The sequence below is a fragment of the Microtus pennsylvanicus genome, chromosome 12 (assembly GCF_037038515.1).
Source record: "Microtus pennsylvanicus isolate mMicPen1 chromosome 12, mMicPen1.hap1, whole genome shotgun sequence".
In the NCBI taxonomy this organism is placed as follows: domain Eukaryota; kingdom Metazoa; phylum Chordata; class Mammalia; order Rodentia; family Cricetidae; genus Microtus; species Microtus pennsylvanicus.
Window position 1 is genome coordinate 79,525,130 of NC_134590.1, and position 19,523 is coordinate 79,544,652.

General features: G+C 43.6%; 2 protein-coding genes across 2 annotated transcripts in view; one reads left to right on the forward strand and one right to left on the reverse strand.

Moving 5' to 3' along the window:
• Nucleotides 1–8,105, forward strand: part of Rab1a (RAB1A, member RAS oncogene family) — a 27,035-nt gene extending 18,930 nt beyond the window's left edge. The window contains exons 4-6 of the mRNA XM_075944426.1: nucleotides 4,257–4,352; nucleotides 5,579–5,710; nucleotides 5,884–8,105. Coding sequence (XP_075800541.1) covers nucleotides 4,257–4,352; nucleotides 5,579–5,710; nucleotides 5,884–6,081 — 426 coding nt within the window. The 3' untranslated portion in view covers nucleotides 6,082–8,105. The remainder of the gene's footprint in view (nucleotides 1–4,256; nucleotides 4,353–5,578; nucleotides 5,711–5,883) is intronic.
• The window catches only part of Cep68 (centrosomal protein 68), a 32,182-nt gene continuing 20,593 nt past the window's right edge, over nucleotides 7,935–19,523 (reverse strand). Inside the window, exons 5-7 of the mRNA XM_075944425.1 lie at nucleotides 17,547–17,643; nucleotides 11,487–11,660; nucleotides 7,935–10,160 (exon numbers count right to left, since the gene is read on the reverse strand). Of these exons, the coding sequence (XP_075800540.1) occupies nucleotides 11,491–11,660; nucleotides 17,547–17,643 (267 nt within the window). The 3' untranslated portion in view covers nucleotides 7,935–10,160; nucleotides 11,487–11,490. The remainder of the gene's footprint in view (nucleotides 10,161–11,486; nucleotides 11,661–17,546; nucleotides 17,644–19,523) is intronic.

Genomic DNA, 19,523 nt, shown 5'->3' on the forward strand with positions numbered 1-19,523 from the left:
GAAATTTCTCTCTCGGACTTGAGGGACTGGTGCTTATTGTTAACCCACTGCAGGATACAAAAGCAAAGCAATGTAAAGGATACGTATGGTCTGGGGAGATGTTCAGTAGATAAAGTACTTGTAAATCTGAGAACCAGAACTCACCTAGCAAAATGCCATCTAGGCACAGGGACTCACCTCTAATTCTAGTCCATAGAAGGCAGAGACGGTGGATCCCTGCAGCTCAGTTATTAGTCGTATCAGTGAGCTCTGAGTTCAGTTGGGAGATCTTGCCTGCTTCAATGAATAAGGTGGAGAGTAATCCAGGAAGACTTTACTTCAGCCTCAGATCTCCACATGCACACACCATACACACACCCTTAAAGGGTGCACACATGTGTGTTTATGAGTGACACAGAGAGACTTCTGTGAATGGATGTTTTACAATTTTAAATGCAAAATTGTGCCATTACATTTCAACTTGCTAGACTTCATTTTCCCTTCCAAGTGTTTTCCCCTTTCACTTTTTATATTTAGTGGCGATGGCCAGGTATTCTTCAAAATTAGTGGTTATACCATTGAGCAAGAGGGGCACATCAATAGAGTCATGCCAGAAGATCCAGGTGATACCAAGTTCCTTAGTTTTGACAGTGATCCTCAAAGTCTGGAGTTCTCAGTCTCAGTTTGGACCAAAAAGAAAGGAATGAAGCCAGCATTGGTTCTGTTTTTAAGATAAGCAGCTGCTAAACCTTATATATTATTTGCTTTCTTTTTCTTTTCTTTTTTTTCAAGACTGGATTTCTCTGTGCAGCCCTGACTGTCCTACTGTCCTAAAACTTTGTAGATCAGGCTGGCCTTGAATTCAGAAATCTGCCAGCCTCTGTCTTTGACTGCTGGGGTTAAAGATATATACTTAACCATCACACCTAGCTGCTTTCTTTTTCATCTGGAAGTGTGCTAATGTTACAGACTTTGGGCTGTACTGGAGACAGAGCTTACTATGTAGCCTTGGCTGGCTTTGAGCATGTTGTAATCCTCCTGCTTCCTTATGGGACTGCAGGCATGCACCATCATGCCCAGTTTTACAAAAAAAAATTTATATGCATCTGCATATTATTATCTATTAAACCATTGTCATATTTAAAAGAATTAATATTAATGCCTTACCTAGTCTCACATTTCTGAGAGTTAAAGAACTTTGCTGGGATTGAATCTTACAGTGCAAGGCATTCGACTACCATTGAGCTGTGTACACAGCCCTACCATTATCTTTTAGTGGAGTGATTGAGTCATCGAGTTAGACAAACTTTTCTTAACAAGAGGTCATTGGGGACTGAGAGGTGGCTCGGTGACTGCTCTTTGAGAGAACCCTAATTTAATTCCCAGCACCCACATGATGACTCAGAAATGTTGAACTCGAGTTCTAGGGCATCTAGCATCCTTTTCTGGCGTCCAAGGGTACTGCACATATGGTACACAGACACATGTGCAGGCAAAACACTCATACACATAAAATGGAGTGTGTGTGTGTGTGTGTGGCTGTTGCTTAGGAGAAATTTAAACAAAATTCTCATCCTCTTTTCTTGAGCTACATTCTCAACTGCAGCTGTCTTTATTAGAACTAAGACTTTAAATTTAAAAAGTGAATTTGACTAGTTACTTTTCATTTTTTAAAACTCAGAACAATAATACAGTGATGAAGCATTTCTTTTTGGTGTTAGAACCTAAGTGGTAAGATCTGTACTGTCTCAGCGGGGGTGGAGGGTGGGTGGCTTGTCTCTCAAAGAAACCGGACAGATCATTACAGTAAGGTGAGGTTTTTTTTGTTTTGATTTTCAAGACTGGATTTCTCTGTAGCTTTGGAGCTTGTCTTGGAATTAGCTCTTTGGCCTTGAACTCAAACTCAACAGAGATCCGCCTACCTTTGCCTCCCAATTGCTGTGATTGAAGGTGTGTGCCACCACCCCCTAGCTGCGGTAAGATGTTCTTAAAATGAAATATATTTTTGTAAAAAATTTATTACTATTATCAGACAGGCATACTGATGCACACCTTTAACCCCAGCACTTAGGAGGCAAAGGCAGACAGATCTCTGAATTTGAAGCCAGTCTGGTCTGCAAAATGAGTTCCAGGGCTACACAGAAACTGTGTTTCAAAAAACCAAAGCAAAAACTTAGCATGAATGTGTGTGCGCGTGTCACTGTGTATCGTGGCACATCTGTGGAGATCAGAAAGAGGGTCTCTCACTGTTTATATAGCCTTAGCTGGTCTGGAACTTGCTGTGTAGATAAGGCTAGTCTTGAACTCTCAGAGCTCCATCTGCCTTTGCCTCCCCAGTGCTAGGATTATAGGCATGAACCACCATACCTGTCAGAGGACAACTTTTTATAGTTTTTTTCCTTCTATCATGTGTTCTAAGGATCGATCTCAGGTTGTCAGGTTTGCAATTATTTTTTTTTCTTTTTCTTTTTTTTCTTTTTTTGAGACAGACTGACAGGGTTCTCTGTAGCTTTAGAGCCTGTCCTGGAACTAGCTCTTGTAGACCAGGCTGGCCTCGAACTCACAGAGATCCACCTGCCTCTGCCTCCCAAGTGCTGGGATTAAAGGTGTGCGCCACCACTGCCCGGCTCAGATTTGCAAAATCTTTTGCTGAGCTTTCTTGCCTGCCTTTCCCCAAAGTGTTTAGAAACATTTTCCTTACATTATTTTTTGCTCAGATTAAAATAGTACCTACTTGAACTGGGTGTCATTCTGACTGGTAGGTAACATTAGATCTTTCCATTGCTTTCTGGTATTGTAAACTGTATTAGCAGTGAGTAACTCTGCCTTTTGTCCTCTGTTCATAGGTCTTTGGGGCACTTTTTTCTAGTCCTGTCAACTGGTGTGTGTATGTGTGCCCACACACACACCTAAAGGGCTCCTGGGAGGAACCCTGGTGCCTGGGGATAAGGCCTGGCATGTGCCCTGTGGGTGGAAGGTTTCTATAACCTGGGTCTACTTGAAAATGTGACTTGCAGCTTTACCTTTCCCAAAGCCTTTGGGCTTAAACATGGATGAGTAGCAATAGGACTTGCCTGCATTCTCAGCATGGGTCCCTGCCAGTCGCTATCTCTTCACATTCCTAAGGCTTTCGACAGGGTTAGTGCCAGTCCTTGTTATCGGTCTCCCACTTAGTGAAGTCCACCTCCTTGCCCCGCTAGGACACAGCAGAACACCCTGGTCTGGGATGAGTGGCTGCAGCCAGGAAGGAGTAGGCTTTGGGCTCTGATTTTTACTTACTGCCTAGCATAGCTTCAGTTCTTAAAGAATTTATAATTTTGGTATCAGTACCACCAGCTAAATTGTAGGCATTATTAACATTATGAATAGGGAGGCAGAGGCAGGTGGATCTCTGAGTTCCAGGTCAGCCTGGTCTACAAAGCCTCAAAGTCTAAAGTTGCAGAACTACCTTAATTACCTTAAATGAGATCCTGTCTCAAAACAAAACAAAAACAAAAATTAACATAAAAACTGGTTATGAATAATAGCAGTGTTACTACTATCAAAAGCATACCATTGGCCTGGGGGTACAACTCAGGGACTGACAAATTGCATGGCATGCAGAAAGCCTCAAGCTTAAACCCACTACAAGGGGGGCTGGAGAGGTGGCTCAGAGGTTAAGAGCATTGCCTGCTCTTCCAAAGGTCCTGAGTTCAATTCCCGACAACCACGTGGTGGCTCACAACCATCTGTAATGAGGTCTGGTGCCCTCTTCTGGCCTGCAGACATACACACAGACAGAATATTGTATGCATAATAAATACATATTTTTAAAAAAACACTACAAGGTAGGGAGGGGGTAGGGAGGAAAGAGCTAGTAAATAACTTTTGGTGAGGCTTTTTCCCTGTTTATTTTTTTCTCTCATTTAAAAATATTTATGGCCAGCAATAGTGGTGCACACCTGTAGTCCCAGCACTTGGGAGGCAGAGGCAGGCAGATCTCTGAGTTTGAGGCCAGCCTGGTCTACAGAGCAAGTTCCAGTACAGTCAGAGCTGTTACAAAGAAATCCTGTCTCAAAAATAAACCAAAAGAAAAGAGAAAAAAAAAAATTCTGGTAGATCGGGAGTAGTGGTGCATGCCTTTTGTCTGTACTTTAACATATTTGATACTTGCAATGCATTTTAATAATGTAAGCATTAAATACTGTTGTTTCAGATCCTAATAATCTGATTTTTCTCCTGTACTTTTCCAAGCCTGCTTTAATGGAATTGTTTGCCTTTCTGATTGTTTCTAATAGTGGGACACAGCAGGCCAGGAACGATTTCGAACAATCACCTCCAGTTACTACAGAGGAGCCCATGGCATCATAGTTGTGTATGATGTGACAGATCAGGTAAGTGTCTAGAAAGTGTGTTATCAACAAAGCAGGGACTTACTTTTTGTGTATGTGTACATTTTCGACACTCTCACTGTGTTCTGGTTGACCTGCAACTCAATATGTAGACAGGCTGCCCTTGAATACTTTTCTTTTGATCAGAAATTTATTTTTACCATTAGAGAAATTTTTTTATTTTCTTTTTTCTTTTTTGGATTTTTCGAGACAGGGTTTTTCTGTAGCTTTTTGGTTCCTGTCCTGGAACTAACTCTTGTATTACAAGCAGAAGATGCATGGATATGAGGAGAAGAAAATGCTACATTAGCATGATGTCATGTGCCTGTTGTAGTCTACCTGCTTGGGAGGCTGAGATAAGCTCTCAGGATCCCAGAGGATTGGGACCAGCCTAGGCAGCATCTCAAAAAAACAATCAATCAGAATATGTTAACTTTAAACATGTCTAGTCTATTACCATAATTTTGTTGTTTGTTTTTTCGGGACAGGGTTTCTTTGACTAGCCCTGGCTGTCCTGGAGCTCTAAAGACAAAGCTGACCTTGAACTGAGAGACCTGCCTTCCTTTACTCCCCCACACCCCACACCCCAGCACTGGGATCAAAGGCACATGCTACCACTCCTACCTACCACTAAAAAAAAATTCCTTTTTTGAGACTGGGTTTCTCTGTGTTGGAACTCGCTTTGTAGACCAGGCTGTCTTAGACTGAGATCTACCTGCCTCTGCCTCCCAAGTGCTGGGATTAAAGCTGTGCTGTAGCCAGGCAGTGGTGGCGCACGCCTTTAATCCCAGCACTCATGAGGCAGAGGCAGGAGGATCTCTGAGTTCGAGGCCAGCCTGGTCCACAGAGCAAGTTCCAGGACAGGCTCCAAAGCTACAGAGAAACCCTGTCTTGAAAAACCACAAACAAATAAACAAACAAATAAATAAAGCTGTCTCTGTATCCAGCTCTGTATCTAGTAAAAACTAGAATTTTACTAAATTTCAGAAACTAGGTTTTGTTAGTACTTTAAAATTTCAATTTTTGGGGAGTTTGCCCCATTAAATATTAAACTATTTCCCTTTCCAAATAAGCTATTTTTAGTTCAGGCCTTCCAGTCCTCATTAGATGAGCCTTGTCATTGTAATGTATGAGTTCCTCTCCTTGCATTATAGTTATCGCTAGGGTTTCACAGGAGCTATTTATCGATCATTAGTTGCATCCAGAGCTGTATCGTTCTTATCTTTCAGGAGTCCTTCAATAATGTTAAACAGTGGCTGCAGGAGATAGATCGCTATGCCAGTGAAAATGTCAACAAGTTGTTGGTAGGGAACAAGTGTGACCTGACCACAAAGAAAGTAGTAGACTACACAACAGCAAAGGTATGTATGAGGTTTGACTTTTTAAACTGAATTTTAATTAAGGGAATGAATGGGTCACAGTGGCTAAGACTGTCTCAACCTTTAAGTCAGTCCTTCATTGCCATTTCAGAAAGCACTGACAGATCAAGTTAGAAAGGTTTTCCAGTGTTCACTGTTCCTTATTACTCTCTCAGGAATTTGCCGATTCCCTTGGAATTCCATTTTTGGAAACCAGTGCTAAGAATGCAACGAATGTAGAACAGTCTTTCATGACGATGGCAGCTGAGATTAAAAAGCGAATGGGTCCTGGAGCAACAGCTGGTGGTGCAGAGAAGTCCAATGTTAAAATCCAGAGCACTCCAGTCAAGCAGTCAGGTGGAGGTTGCTGCTAAAATTTGCCTCCGTCCTTTTCTCACAGCAATGAATTCGCAATCTGAACCCAAGTGAAAAACAAAATTGCCTGAATTGTACTGTATGTAGCTGCACTACAACAGATTCTTACCGTTTCCACAAGGTCAGAGATTGTAAATGGTCAATACTGACTTTTTTTTTATTCCCTTGACTCAAGACAGCTAACTTCATTTTCAGAACTGTTTTAAACCTTTGTGTGCTGGTTCATAAAATAATGTGTGTAATCCTTGTTGCTTTCCTGATACCAGATTGTTTCCCGTGGTTGGTTAGAATTTATTTTGTTTTGATGTTTATATTGGCATGTTTTAGATGTTGGGTTTAGTCTTCTGAAGATGAAGTTCAGCCATTTTGTATCAAACAGCACAACCAGTGTCTGTCAATTTCCATGCATAAAGTTTAGTGAGACGTTCTATGTAAGATCTGATTTGCTAGTTCTTCCTTGTAGAGTTATAAATGGAAAGATTACACTATCTGATCAATAGTTTCTTCATACTCTGCATATAATTTGTGGCTGCAGAATATTGTAATTTGTTGCACACTATGTAACAAAACTGAAGATATGTTTAATAAATATTGTACTTATTGGAAGTAATATCAAACTGTATGGTGATAAGTATTGTTTTAATTCTTATGGTTAAAGGGAAATAGGTTTGCATTATACTCAACAGCCATTTGTGTGTGCAGCAAGGGCACTGTAGACCTATCTTATAGCACAGCATCCAGTATTTGCTTTCTAGTAATAGACCTGCTAAGTGACCTAGAGAAGCTTCTGTGCTGTGTAGACTGAACCAGCTTCATTGGTTCAAGGAGCTCAAACTGTATGGAAAACAAGTTTAGAATGTATGCTCCCTAGCGCTTCATCTCCAGTCCTAAAACCATCTGAAGTGGCTTCACTGGCAACACTTTTTCATGTGTCTGTGGTAGAGCTGGAGAGCAGCACATGCTTCCTCACAGCAGTGACCTGGTAATATGTGCTGGTGCTCCCTCCATGCTCTGAGTCAGATGTCACACAATATTATTGTTATTTTTGCTTTTGGAGACAGGGTTTCTCTGTGTAGTCCTGGCTGTCCTGGAACTTGCTGTGTGAACCAGGCTGACCTCGAACTCAGGGATCCACCTGTCTCTGCCTCCAAAGTGCTGGGATTAAAGGCGTGCACCACCATGCCTGGCTTTTTCTTTTTTTGAGACAGAGTCTCACTATGTAACCCTTACTGGCCTGGAAGTTAGTATGTGCAACAAACTGATCCCTCACAGAGACCCACCTGCCTTTTCTTCCCAAATGGTGGGATTAAAGGCATGTACTACAATACCAGACTACACCGTTTTTTTGAGACAGTGTCTCATGTAGCTCAAGAGGCCTCAAAAATCACTTGTAACCAAGGATGGCCTTGAACTCCTGATCCTCCTGCCCCCACTTCCAGGTGTCAACTTTTTATTCTTTCCAATTGTATAACTCATGTTGGAGGAGAGTTTAAGCATTAGAATAGAAAGCAGGAAATGTTGATTGCCCTAATTGTAGAACTTCTATCCCCCGAAAATTAACTCAAAACATGAACGGTAGATGGGAATGATGAGAGAATAATATATTTCGGTGAAATTTTTGCATGTGTGAAAGTTTTGTTAACTAGGAACTTTGAGATCCTAGACTTTGCTTTTGTCTTACAGTGGGAAACAAAGTCTCTTAGGGACACTAGCATTGAAGGTGACAGAGGTCAGAGATTGTTTCCTTCGGTTTAAGCAGCAGCCAAACATTCTTCAATTGGGGGCTTAGGATGTGGCTGCTGACAACACATTTTATTATGGGGTCTTTAATGATAAAATATTAAGCTAAAAATAAGTCAAAAATTACAGGTTTCTTTATTTTTCACTAAACAGACAATTGAAATACATGGTACAAAAATAAGTGGTAAGATTATTGTAAAATGAAAAATGGACAGAATAAATATTCAATTTAATTTTCCATCTGAGAATTTCACAATAAAATCATAGTTTACTTTGTATTATAGATGTGCTTGTTGGGTCTATTCGTCCTTATGTAAGACAACTGGAAACTCCTGAAGCCATCAGTATATATGGGTCAAAATATATTTTGACCTATATACATATATATATACATATATATATATATTGTACACTGTTGGGTTTTTTCCTTGACAATACAAAGGGAGAAAGAGTTCATAAACTGTTTTCTATAATAACTAAATGATAAAGAAACAATGTAAGACAAAGTGATGCCATGCACTTTAATTTTACAATACCAAAAACTGTTCAAACTTTTGGTTTATTCTTTGTTAGCAGAAAACATTTATTTATAATATAAACAAATTTACAGACTTTGCAAAATCCTAGTTTTCTTTCACCACTGGCAGCAAGATTAGGGCTTACAACACCATTTCAGTACACTTAACTACTATTTGCGTTGATGTATGCACCAATAAATGCAGTTTGGGGGGTATATCCCACTTTTCAAGTATAAACACTTCAAGACTATTGGGGGCTCTAATTGTGCACATAATAGCGAAATACCAATTATACTAAAAATGAAAAGTGGCTGCTACACAGTAACTTGTGTAATATGAAGAACATTCTGCCATTGCCTGGAACCCTGAACAAACAGTAGTCATTGGACTCATGCTAACTTCCTATGCTCACTTGAGAAGACGTTCCCTCTCAAGCACATATTGGCCATTCAGCACACCGCTCCTTTTGGGTTCCATTTAAGTTTCAGAACAACCTGTCTTTGAAGCCTCTGTTTTGTGCTAGAGTTTAGCTCTAGACAGACAAGAACCCTGCGTTGAGATGCTACTTTATTGTGGACTCAAATGAACTTTAAAGGACCGTATATAAATTCTAACATGGCCATGTGAACGAACCTATCCTGGCCACACTTGCACATGGAAATGGTGGCATCATCCTAGGCTGAGACAGTTTCAGCTCAAAAGTTAACACACAGCAGAAGATACAATTAACAGCTGTGTTGATATTCTTAAGTGGCATTCACAGCCAAGGTCCGAGTTTGCAGTCTTTAGTTACAAAAAAGCTTATCTTTTTGTTACAAAGAAGATGAACAAAAGCATGGACCATCTTCAGGCAAGGTAGTACTTTGTTGGGAAACAGTATATTCCAAACTAAGCACTGTCAGTTGAAGCTGGTTGTAATTACACTTTAGGAGAACAGGAGCACTTCATTCTGCATTCAATTGGTGCAACTGGTTAACTCTTTTCTGTAAGGTTCTGCCATCTTCAGTTTTTTTTTTAATTTATTTATTATGTATATAGTGTTCTGGGCACCAGATCTCATTATAGATGGGTGTGAGCCATCATGTGGTTGCTGTTTTGAACTTAGGACCTCTGGAACAGCAGTGAGTTCTCTTAACCTCTGAGCCATCTCTCCAGCCCATCCATCTTCAGTTTTTATGCTGACTGACTTTGATGCCTGCCAAATGGTTTAATTTCTGAGGGCAGCTCTAACATTAATGAGAAGTCAGTTTAAAGTCACACCAGAGAGGTAAAATGTACTGATTTTTAACCAATTCTCATTTGCTAGAAAAGCATTTTCTTTTGCCTTTTGAAAGCACATTATTCACCACGTACAATGTAAGAAATAAACTTGACTTAGAGATGGCAGAATCAACACAGTTTAATTTGGATCACGCCCATAAGCATTGTGATAAGCCATACTGGGTTGCAGCAGGCATGTGAAATATTGTACTTTATGTCTAAAAGATTAACAGGTATGCTAATTCCAAGTACTTAGAACATTTCTTGAGCAGCTTATCTGCTGGTTTTTAAACAGAAGAGGTACATGAGACCCACAAATCCTAGTATTTTATCAAAATTGTAAAGCCACGTATTTTTTGGTAGAGAAGCACCAAAAGGAAAAGCCTTTGTTTGGAGGGTTTCACGATGAGAACAGAGACTCAGAACCCTTCAGAGATGGGAAAGGCATCTTAAAGCAGTTTGTTCAGAGCTGTGTCTCCCTTACACCTTAACTGTTAAATGGCTCTTCCAACAAGTTCTTGTTTTCTCCCCAGTTTAGCTGATGATGAGTCCACCTGTGCCTGAAACAGAAAGCAAGGGTGACAGGCATCTGCTCACACTGCTTTGATGCAAATCTGAGTCCCCATTTACTCCCATTATGCTTTAAAGATGTCTTGGTATGTAGCCCAGGCTGGCTTCTATCACTGAATCCTTTCTGAGATTACAGGTCTCTACAGCCCCGCCCCGGAGTCTCTGCTCTTGACATGTTTTCAGCATCTGCTCACTGAGACAACTTTATTGGTAAACATTTTGTGAAAGAGGCCGTTCCAGAAAAAGTACAATAGAATTGTGTGGTTCTGGAATGCTAGGTAGGGTAGGCTCCAGGTAACCCTCTCTTTCCTATTATTCATTCCCAGTTTGACTTTCTAAAAGTAAGATGAAAGTTGTAGTTAACGAGCAGTATTTGTAAAGTCTCTAGAAGTGCCATACCCCACGGTCTTTGGGGAAGGATGTGGTATAAGATTTGCAAAGATACTTTGTGGGAAGGGGCTAGGGTAGAGAGGGGTTGACTGGATTTTTGTAGATGTTTGTGTTGTCACAGATGCCTGGAGACAAGTGCTAATGAGCTGGGTGAGAGAGCCTACAGGCCAGGCCGTCTGATCACAGCCCCTTGTAGTGATTGTCTTAACAAAGTCTGCCTGAAGATCAGAGTGCAGAGCTAAGACAGGGGAGGCCAGAGAGTGGTGACAAACACTTTTAATCCCTAGGACTCAGAGATGGAGATGGCAGCGAGATGCCAGAGTAGTTCAAGGCCACTCTGGGCTACAGGAGATTGAATCTGTCTAAAGGAGAAACAGCTCACACAAAGTTGACCACACTTGGGAGTCCTAGACCTTTGTTCCCAGCATTAGGGAGATGGAGACAGGAAGGGATATAGCTAGGTGAGTTGAGACAAGAGCTCATTGCAGTCTGAGGCTCGCCCCTGCAGTCCAAGGACTGTCCCTTCGGTCTGATCATTGGTAGAGGTAAAAAGTCTAGTGGCTGGCCTCACTCTTCTCTGATCCTTCAGGCAAGCTTTGTTAAAACACAAAATACCACTATAGCCCACACTGGAGAAGTGCCTGTGGGAAATGAGCACTGGTAAGGGTTACTGTTCCTGTCTGCGGGTGGAGTCATGGTGAAGAGAACACTCAGAAGTGGGGACGTGGGGTGTTCCTCAGCAAGCACATGAAACAGTGGAACCAACTTGAGTTCCACCACAGGAAGAGCCACGCCCCTGCCAGGGTAGCAAGTCCCACAGCACTCCATCACCCCAATTGAGCTGTTCAGAAGTAATCCTTTACTAGGATAGCCCTGTGTCCTGGTCAGCAGTGGCTGGACAGCAGGTTCTGGGTTTTTCTACTTACTGAGTTAAAGTCTTTCAGGCGGGTGTTCTTTAGCTGCTGTTGGTCTGTGGTCAGGGATGAGGGTGCAGCCGGCCAACATGTCCAAAGAGGCTAAGATGGAGTCATAAAGGTGATCTGCACAGCTCTCCAGCTCACCAGACTGCTCTGCGATCCTCCCAAGGACATCCTTCAAAACTAGAGGTGGTCAAGTCATAAAAGGAATAGCCATTTGCTCAGACAGGGATGTAGTAGCTCACAGTTCCTCCTCCCCTACCCCATCAGGGTCTCCTGTAGAGCAGGCAGACCTCTTTTTAAGCTTTCTACCTGAATAAGATCTTCAACTTTTGTATACACCATTACACTAGTTTATGTAGCTGTGGGGACAGAACCCAAGACTTCATGCAAGATTTCATGTTTGAATAAGTACTACCAATTGAGCCACATTCCCAGTCCACCTCTCTCCTTTTCAACAGGAATGCTCCAAGGGGAAATCTGTAGATTTTTAGGGGATAGAGAATTAGTGACCAAAACTGGAGCAAAAGCGTGAGAATAGGCTAAATTCACTCCTACAGGTCAGAATGAGAAGAGGGGTGTGCTGGGGTCAGAGTATGCAATTGGAAGGCTGTTTCCTTTTGTTACACACAAAAGCTACTTCCTGTGCTTTATCAGCTGTGTTATTAACTGTTCCCTAGCTTCCTGCCCTAGGGAACAGCTGCCAGCGGAGGATAAGAAAGGGGAAGCCTTTGTTCTCTGCACAACGTGGACTAGAGGGGGCAGAAAGGGAAGGAACAGCAGGCTGGGTGTGTTGAGGTTAGCCCCTTAGGAAGCCACATGAGGGCAAAGTGCTGTCCTAACAAGAGAGCTGGTGCCATAGGAATGCTGTAGGGTGGCTGAGCCAAGCTCGGTTCAGTCTTCCTGTGTGCCATCAGTGGGATTCTAGGGGCCTTTGACTTAAAACTACTGTAAACAGGTCATGGAAGAAAGGCTAGAAAGGTCTGTTTTCCTGTTGTGATTTTTGTGTTGTTTTAATTTAACATATGCATATGGGACTTCATTTGGCTTAATTCCCATGGGGTTCAGTCATGTGACTCAAGCAGTTTGAACATAAGACAAAATGTCAGCCTGTATTTATGTAACTAGGTCAAAATGCCTTTGGCGGGGTGCTGGCATAGGGGCCTCTTGGTAGAGTTAAGGTACACTCACACTCCCAGGGTTATATTTGTAGCAAGTGAAAAAGCAGGATCTGAAAAGGCTGTCTGTGTGTGTGTGTGTGTGTGTGTGTATACACACTGACAGGATGCTGCTTTTGCTGCTTATGAGAGGAGGAAGTAGGAAGTGTCAAGAGGAACTTGAACAAAACAGCTAAATGCTCCAATTATTCCAGGCAGAGGACTGGGAGGAGTTAGCCTATCATTCTGAAGGAACTTGGATTCATGTCTCAGACTCAATCCAGAAGCCTCTCTGGCCAGCAAAATACCTTTTCCCAGAGTAATGTAAGTGGATTTATTTACAAGTGAAAGTCTAAACAGTCAGTTTTAAGATGTCTTCTATTACATATGGCCTCTATGAAAAGATACTGAGCTCTTCCTGCTCATGCCTTGTGTCTTCAGACCCTAGGGCAGCAGCTGGAAGTTTCTTCAGCCCCGAGCTAAGTGTCTTTTGTTAAAAAACAAAACAAAAAAAACAAAACAAAAAACTGGCTTAGTCAGAGGCAGTAAAGCTTGTAGACCAAGTTCCTGCCCCAATATAAAACCTAAACTTGGGGCTGGTGAGGTGGCTTAGGCAGTTGAGGCATTTACCACATAAATCTGGCAGCCTGAGTCCGATCTTTAAAACCCATGTAAGGGCAGTTAACCTGATCTCCACACACACGGTATGAGGTATGGACAGGGATGGACACACCCCCATTCATGCACACAATAAAACAAACCATTCAGGCTTAGCCACAAAATACCTAAAGGTCCTACGTAAGACAACATAGGAAGAACTGCAGACATGCCTTCCGAGAAGCAGGGGCTCACCAGTCCACTTTGCTGGAGACCTGTTAGTGGCTGCTTTCCATCAAAACTTCACCACGTGTTTGGTCACTTGACCCAGAGTACAACTGACACTGTCTGGAAATGTTTTAGGGCATCAACACTGTGGGGATGTAATGCCTTCTGTGCTGCAAAACATCTTGCAAAGCTTTATATGGCAGTGGCACCAAGCCTGAGAAACTGTTTTGTAACCTTTCTCCAGTAGGTAGGTACCTGGCCATCAGTTCACACAAGATTCATCACGGTTGTGTTGATGCCATTTGGTTCCCCTTTAAGTACTCTCTCTTTGGAACTGTGTAGTACTACAGGACGTTAGTGGTCACTTTGGGGCCCATCAGTTCAAGGCTTTTGCAGACACAGATGGGCATCAGTGCCTGGCGTGAAGGCAGTTAGAAATACTCTTGAAGTTCTCACACTTTGCTAAATTTGGAACCTATCCTGCAAATGGGTTTAAGTCTGGTTTGTATGGAAATGCAACCCTGTCCTCCCATCAGGTTAATTCGTTTTTTGTCTTTCAAAACAGGGTTCTTCTCTCTGTGTAGCCTTGGCTGTCCTGGAACTCGCTCTGTAGACCAGGCTGGCCTCAAACACAGAGATCTGCCTGCCTCTGCTTTTCAAGTGCTTGGGAGTAAAGGCATGTGCCACCATTTCCCAGCTTCAGTTTAATTCTTAAAATATATTTTTTAATTCTTTGTAAATTTCACATAATGTATTCTGATCATATCCCCACTTACTCTCCTAATAAATTTAATCCTTTTAACTCATCTGTCCCTGAAAACAGACTTTATTTTTGACAAAGGAGCCAGGTTGGTCTCAAACCTTCTAAGTGCTAGGAAGCAGGCTGGGCAGTAACTGCCTATAGCTGATATGATCCTTGCTTTTTTGACAGAAACCCTTCCCTAAATTAGTAGAATATAAAATAGAGAAACCTGCCAGTTAAACTTGAGCTAAACAGGAAATTTGAGGGCTTCCACTGACTACCCCACCTACAACTAAGGACTGCCAGATCAAATAAATTCTAGTTTCCTGGGCCTGGGAAATGGCTCAGTGGGTAAACCTGAGGACCTAATTTTGAGAGAACCCACTCTCAGAAGCTGCCCTCTGATCTCTACATCTGTGCCATGCACACACACACACCTGAACTCACACAATACACACTTACTTAGAACATTGCCAGAGACTTATAAAAGCAAAGCAAAAGAATGAGTTCCTTGGGGGCTGGCACAATGGCTCAGAGAAGAAAGTGCTTGCTGGGCTACCCTGACAGTCTCACTGTGTAAAAAGTTCAGCAAGATGGCAGGCAGAGAGGGGAAGAGTCCAGGGGAAGCAAGCAAGCCTATGCCCTTGCCTCAAAACAAGGTAGAAGGGGCCTCACCCGCTACATTAAAAAAAAAAGCCTTTCTGGGGAGTAGTGGCGTACATCTTTAATCCTAGCACTCAGGAGGCAGAGGCAGGCGGATCTCTGTTGAGTTTGAGGCCAGCCTGATCTACAGAATGAGTTCCAGGGCAGGCTCTGTAGCTACTGGAAACCCTGTCTCAAAAAACAAAAAACTAAAAAATAAAAATAAAAAACAAACAAACCCAAAAAACAAGTATCTTTTTCTTGTAGCTCAATGTCTAGTTTACCTAGGCTTACGTCTATGCCCATAACTCTCTCACCATGGGTCTGCAGGGTCTGGAGGGTCAGCGACATGAGGAGCCAGTAGGTGTTCTTTGTGGAAGTTACGTTTGTGGAAGGCAGTGTGCATGTTTTCTTACAACAGGAGAGCAAAACCTGAAGCACACGGCTGGAGATGCAGCTCATTGGTAGCATCTATCTTACACCCCAAGGCCCTGGACTTGACCTCTCAGCAGTGGATTCAAACAAACAAAAGACCAAAAACAACACTCAAGACTGGACTGATGGTTAAGAATACTTACAGCTCTTGGAGAATACCAGGTTTGGTTCCTAACACCTACTTGGAAGCTCACAGTAACTTTTTAATTCCAGCTTCAGGAACTCCAACACCCTCTTCTGACCCCCACATGTTCTTGCGTGCATGTGGTACATATACACACACACGCAGGCACACACACACATCTAAAAACCAAACACCTCAAGCAAATATACACAGACACTCAGGGCTCAGTGATGAGGAGCACAGACAGCTCTTCAGAAGACTTGAGTTTGTTACTTAGGCTGCTCACATGCAGCTGTAGCGCAAGGGGAGCTAATGTCCTGGCCTCCAAGAACATCTGTATTCATATCATTACCCTCACATAGAAACACACATAGTTGAAAAATAAGTCTTTTATTAAAAAGTGCATTGCGCTGGTCATCCCATTCTTTCAGGAGGCAGAAGCAGGCACCTCTCTCTGAGTTCAAGGCCAGCCTCGCTACCTAGTGAATTCCAGGACAGAGCTCCATAGTGAGACCCTGTCTCAAAACGAACAAAAAGCACTATAGGGCCTGTGAGGCAGCACAGTAGGTCGCACCTAGCCTAATGACCTGCCTTTGACCTCTGGAGCCCACATAATATATAAGAATTCAAATAAGCCGGGGCGGTGGTGGCACAAGCCTTTAATCCAGCACTCGGGAGACAGAGGCAGGCAGATCTCTGTGAGTTCGAGGCCAGCCTGGTCTACAACAGCTAGTTCCAGGACAGGCTCCAAAGCTACAGAGAAACCCTGTCTCGAAAAAACAACAAAAAAAGAATTCAAATAAACAAACACAACACCGTAACCAGGAACTAGGATAAGAGACCTTGTCTCATAAAATAAAATTGCAGGCGTAAACCTGTAATTCCAGGACTTAAGGCAGAGGTAGGAGAATCCTTGCAGGTTCAAGACCATCCTGACCTATATAGTGAGTTCCTGCCTAGTCAGAGCTAAATAGGGAAACTGTCTCAAAAACTAAGCAACAAAAAACAAAATTTCTAGCGTTACTATTAATAGTCACCTGATTTAAAAAAAAAATGGATGAATGACCTAGATACTTCAGAAGAGGATATTAGGAAAGGGCAGCAAACCTCTGAAAAAGGTTCACTATTATTAATCAGAAGGGAACTACGTGATATATAATCTTTAGGTAAGATGGCTTAGTTGAAACAGACAAAATGACAGCAAGGATGACAGAAAAGGGATCTCTTACACACTGCTGGTGGGAAGCAGTATGGAGGTCTGTACAAGACTAGAGACAGCAGCAGGACCTGGGAACCCCTCTATGACTATGAACGTCTGGGAGAATGAATGCCACGCTCATCTTTGCTGTGCTCTAGTCACATCTCTGCATGAGATGGAACGGATGTGGGAAATGGGAGCAATCTGAAAATCCCTGTCCGTTGAAGCTGATGAGAATTCTACATTGAGAAGATAGAGTGCCACCACATTCTAAATTCAATTGCCGTAGTAGTGGCTAGTTTTTTTAAGTTTATTTTTAATTACATGTGTATGTGTGCACAGGCGAGTCGAGAAGACGACACCGGATGTCCTAGAGCTGGAGTTACAGTGCTCACAATAGCTAAGCTGTTTTTCCAGTTCCTGGCTAGTGGTCACCTTTGTTTTTATTTATTTATTTAGAGACAGGGTCTCATTATATAGCCCAGTCTGTCCTGGAACTATCACACCAGGCTAGCCAGAAATTTAAGAAGCAGCTCTGCCTCCCAAGTACTGGGACGTACCACTATGCTCTCCATCTTTCATTTTACATTGACTACTTCAAACTTTTTAATTATGTATACAGTGTTCCTCCTGCATGTATGCCTGCAGGCCAGAAGAGGGCACCAGATCTCATTATAGATGGTTGAGTCAACATGTGATTGCTGCTAATTTAACCTCTGAGCCACCTCACCAGCCCAATTTAGACTTTTATATTAAAATTCACTTGTAGGTGAATGGATTGAATTCCGAATGGATTGAATTCCTAAGGGCTGCTCTAAAACACTCAGTGGAAAGGCATGCCCCAATTATAGCTACATACAGTGGACATGTGTACCACACTGGATCCATAGATACAGAGATACATTATGTGTCAATAAACAAGTAAACAAAGCTCTTGCTTACCCACCTGGGGTGTTATCCATCAGGCACTGAAGAAGAATCTCCCCCTTCTCCAAGACACTCTCTGTCAGGGACTGATGTTTGTCTACATCTTTCTTAAATTGCTTAAGACATCAAGAAAGAAAAAGAGCTTCAATATTATTGCTTGTAAAAGTTGTCTAGAATGAACTTGACCCAACACTCGACTTCTCTAACATGGAAGACGGCTATCATGCAGTAGAATCCCTCAGTGGGCCAGTCTAGTGGCAGCTTCTTTGAGTTCATGGGAAATATATTCATTCATTTTCTTTGTTGTTTTGAAGCAGGGTCTTAATTTGGCTCAGGCTGTTCTAAAGTCCTCCTTCTTACCCTCCCCAGGGCTAGAATTATAACCCTGGGCCATCAAGCCCAGCTCAACAGAAGACTTCTCCCCCGAGAAGCTGGCTCTTGAACAGGCTGAAATGGGATTTAATTTTGTGCCTTACTTTATGGTGTTCTCTAACTCAGTATGGGACTGACCGCTAGAATGAACACGTTAAATAAGAACTACAAGCAGAGCTTGCCCTACACTGACTGGCGGAGCTGTGGCCCTCACCTTTATTCCTCCTCTCTATGGACCTCTACAGCAACACCTTGGCATCAGGGAAGCTGATGTTTTCCCAAAAACTCTTCCCAAGCAGGTTTTCCCTCACAACTACAAAGCAGTGTTGTTGATTTTTACTTTTTTTAAAGACAGTCCTGGCTGTCCTAAACTACTATGTAAACTGGGCTGGCCACAAACTCAGCTATGACTACTTCTGTCTCCTGAGTGCTAATTTAAAGGCAAGTGCCACCACAGTTGGCTGTAGCTAATTTTATTTTTAAATCTTTCTTTAGCAGGTAAAAATTGTATAAAATTAAACTATGACATGCGGCAGACCTCACTGTTTAATATTTTGAGGGTGCTTTTTTATTCTTGGATTTGTTCTCCTGTCATCACTATTACTCTGCCCCCAAACACTTTATTCTCCTGGGCGAGCGGGCAAGAAAGGGTGAGGACAGGAAAGAATGAGGGACAGGAGAGGACGGGGACAGGAGAGGATGAAGACAGGAGAGGACATGAGAGGACAAGGGGACAGGAGAGAACGAGGGGACAGGAGAGGACTTGGGGACAGGAGAGAACGAGGGGACAGGAGAGGACGGGGACAGGAGAGGACGAGGGGACTGGAGAGGACGAGGGGACAGGAGAGGACGGGGACAGGAGAGGACAGGGGGACAGGAGAGGACGGGGGGGACAGGAGAGGACGGGGGGACAGGAGAGGACGGGGGGACAGGAGAGGACGGGGGGACAGGAGAGGACGGGGGGACAGGAGAGGACGGGGACGGGAGAAGACGGGGACAGGAGAGGACGAGGGGACAGGAGAGAACGAGGGGACAGGAGAGGACGAGGGGACAGGAGAGAACGAGGGGACAGGAGAGGACGGGGACAGGAGAGGACGAGGGGACAGGAGAGAACGAGGGGACAGGAGAGGACGGGGACAGGAGAGGACGAGGGGACTGGAGAGGACGGGGACAGGAGAGGACGGGGACAGGAGAGGACGGGGGGACAGGAGAGGACAGGGGGACAAGAGAGGACGGGGGACAGGAGAGGACGGGGGACAGGAGAGGACGGGGACAGGAGAGGACAGGGACGGGAGAAGACGGGGACAGGAGAGGACGAGGAGACAGGAGAGGACGAGGGGACAGGAGAGGACGGGGACAGGAGAGGACGAGGGGACGGGAGAGGACGGGGACGGGAGAGGACGGGGGACAGGAGAGGACGGGGGACAGGAGAGGACGGGGGGACAGGAGAGGACGAGGGGACGGGAGAGGACGGGGACGGGAGAGGACGGGGACGGGAGAAGACGGGGACAGGAGAGGACGAGGGGACAGGAGAGGACGAGGGGACAGGAGAGGACGGGGACAGGAGAGGACGAGGACAGGAGGACGGGGGGACAGGAGAGGACGGGGGGGACAGGAGAGGACG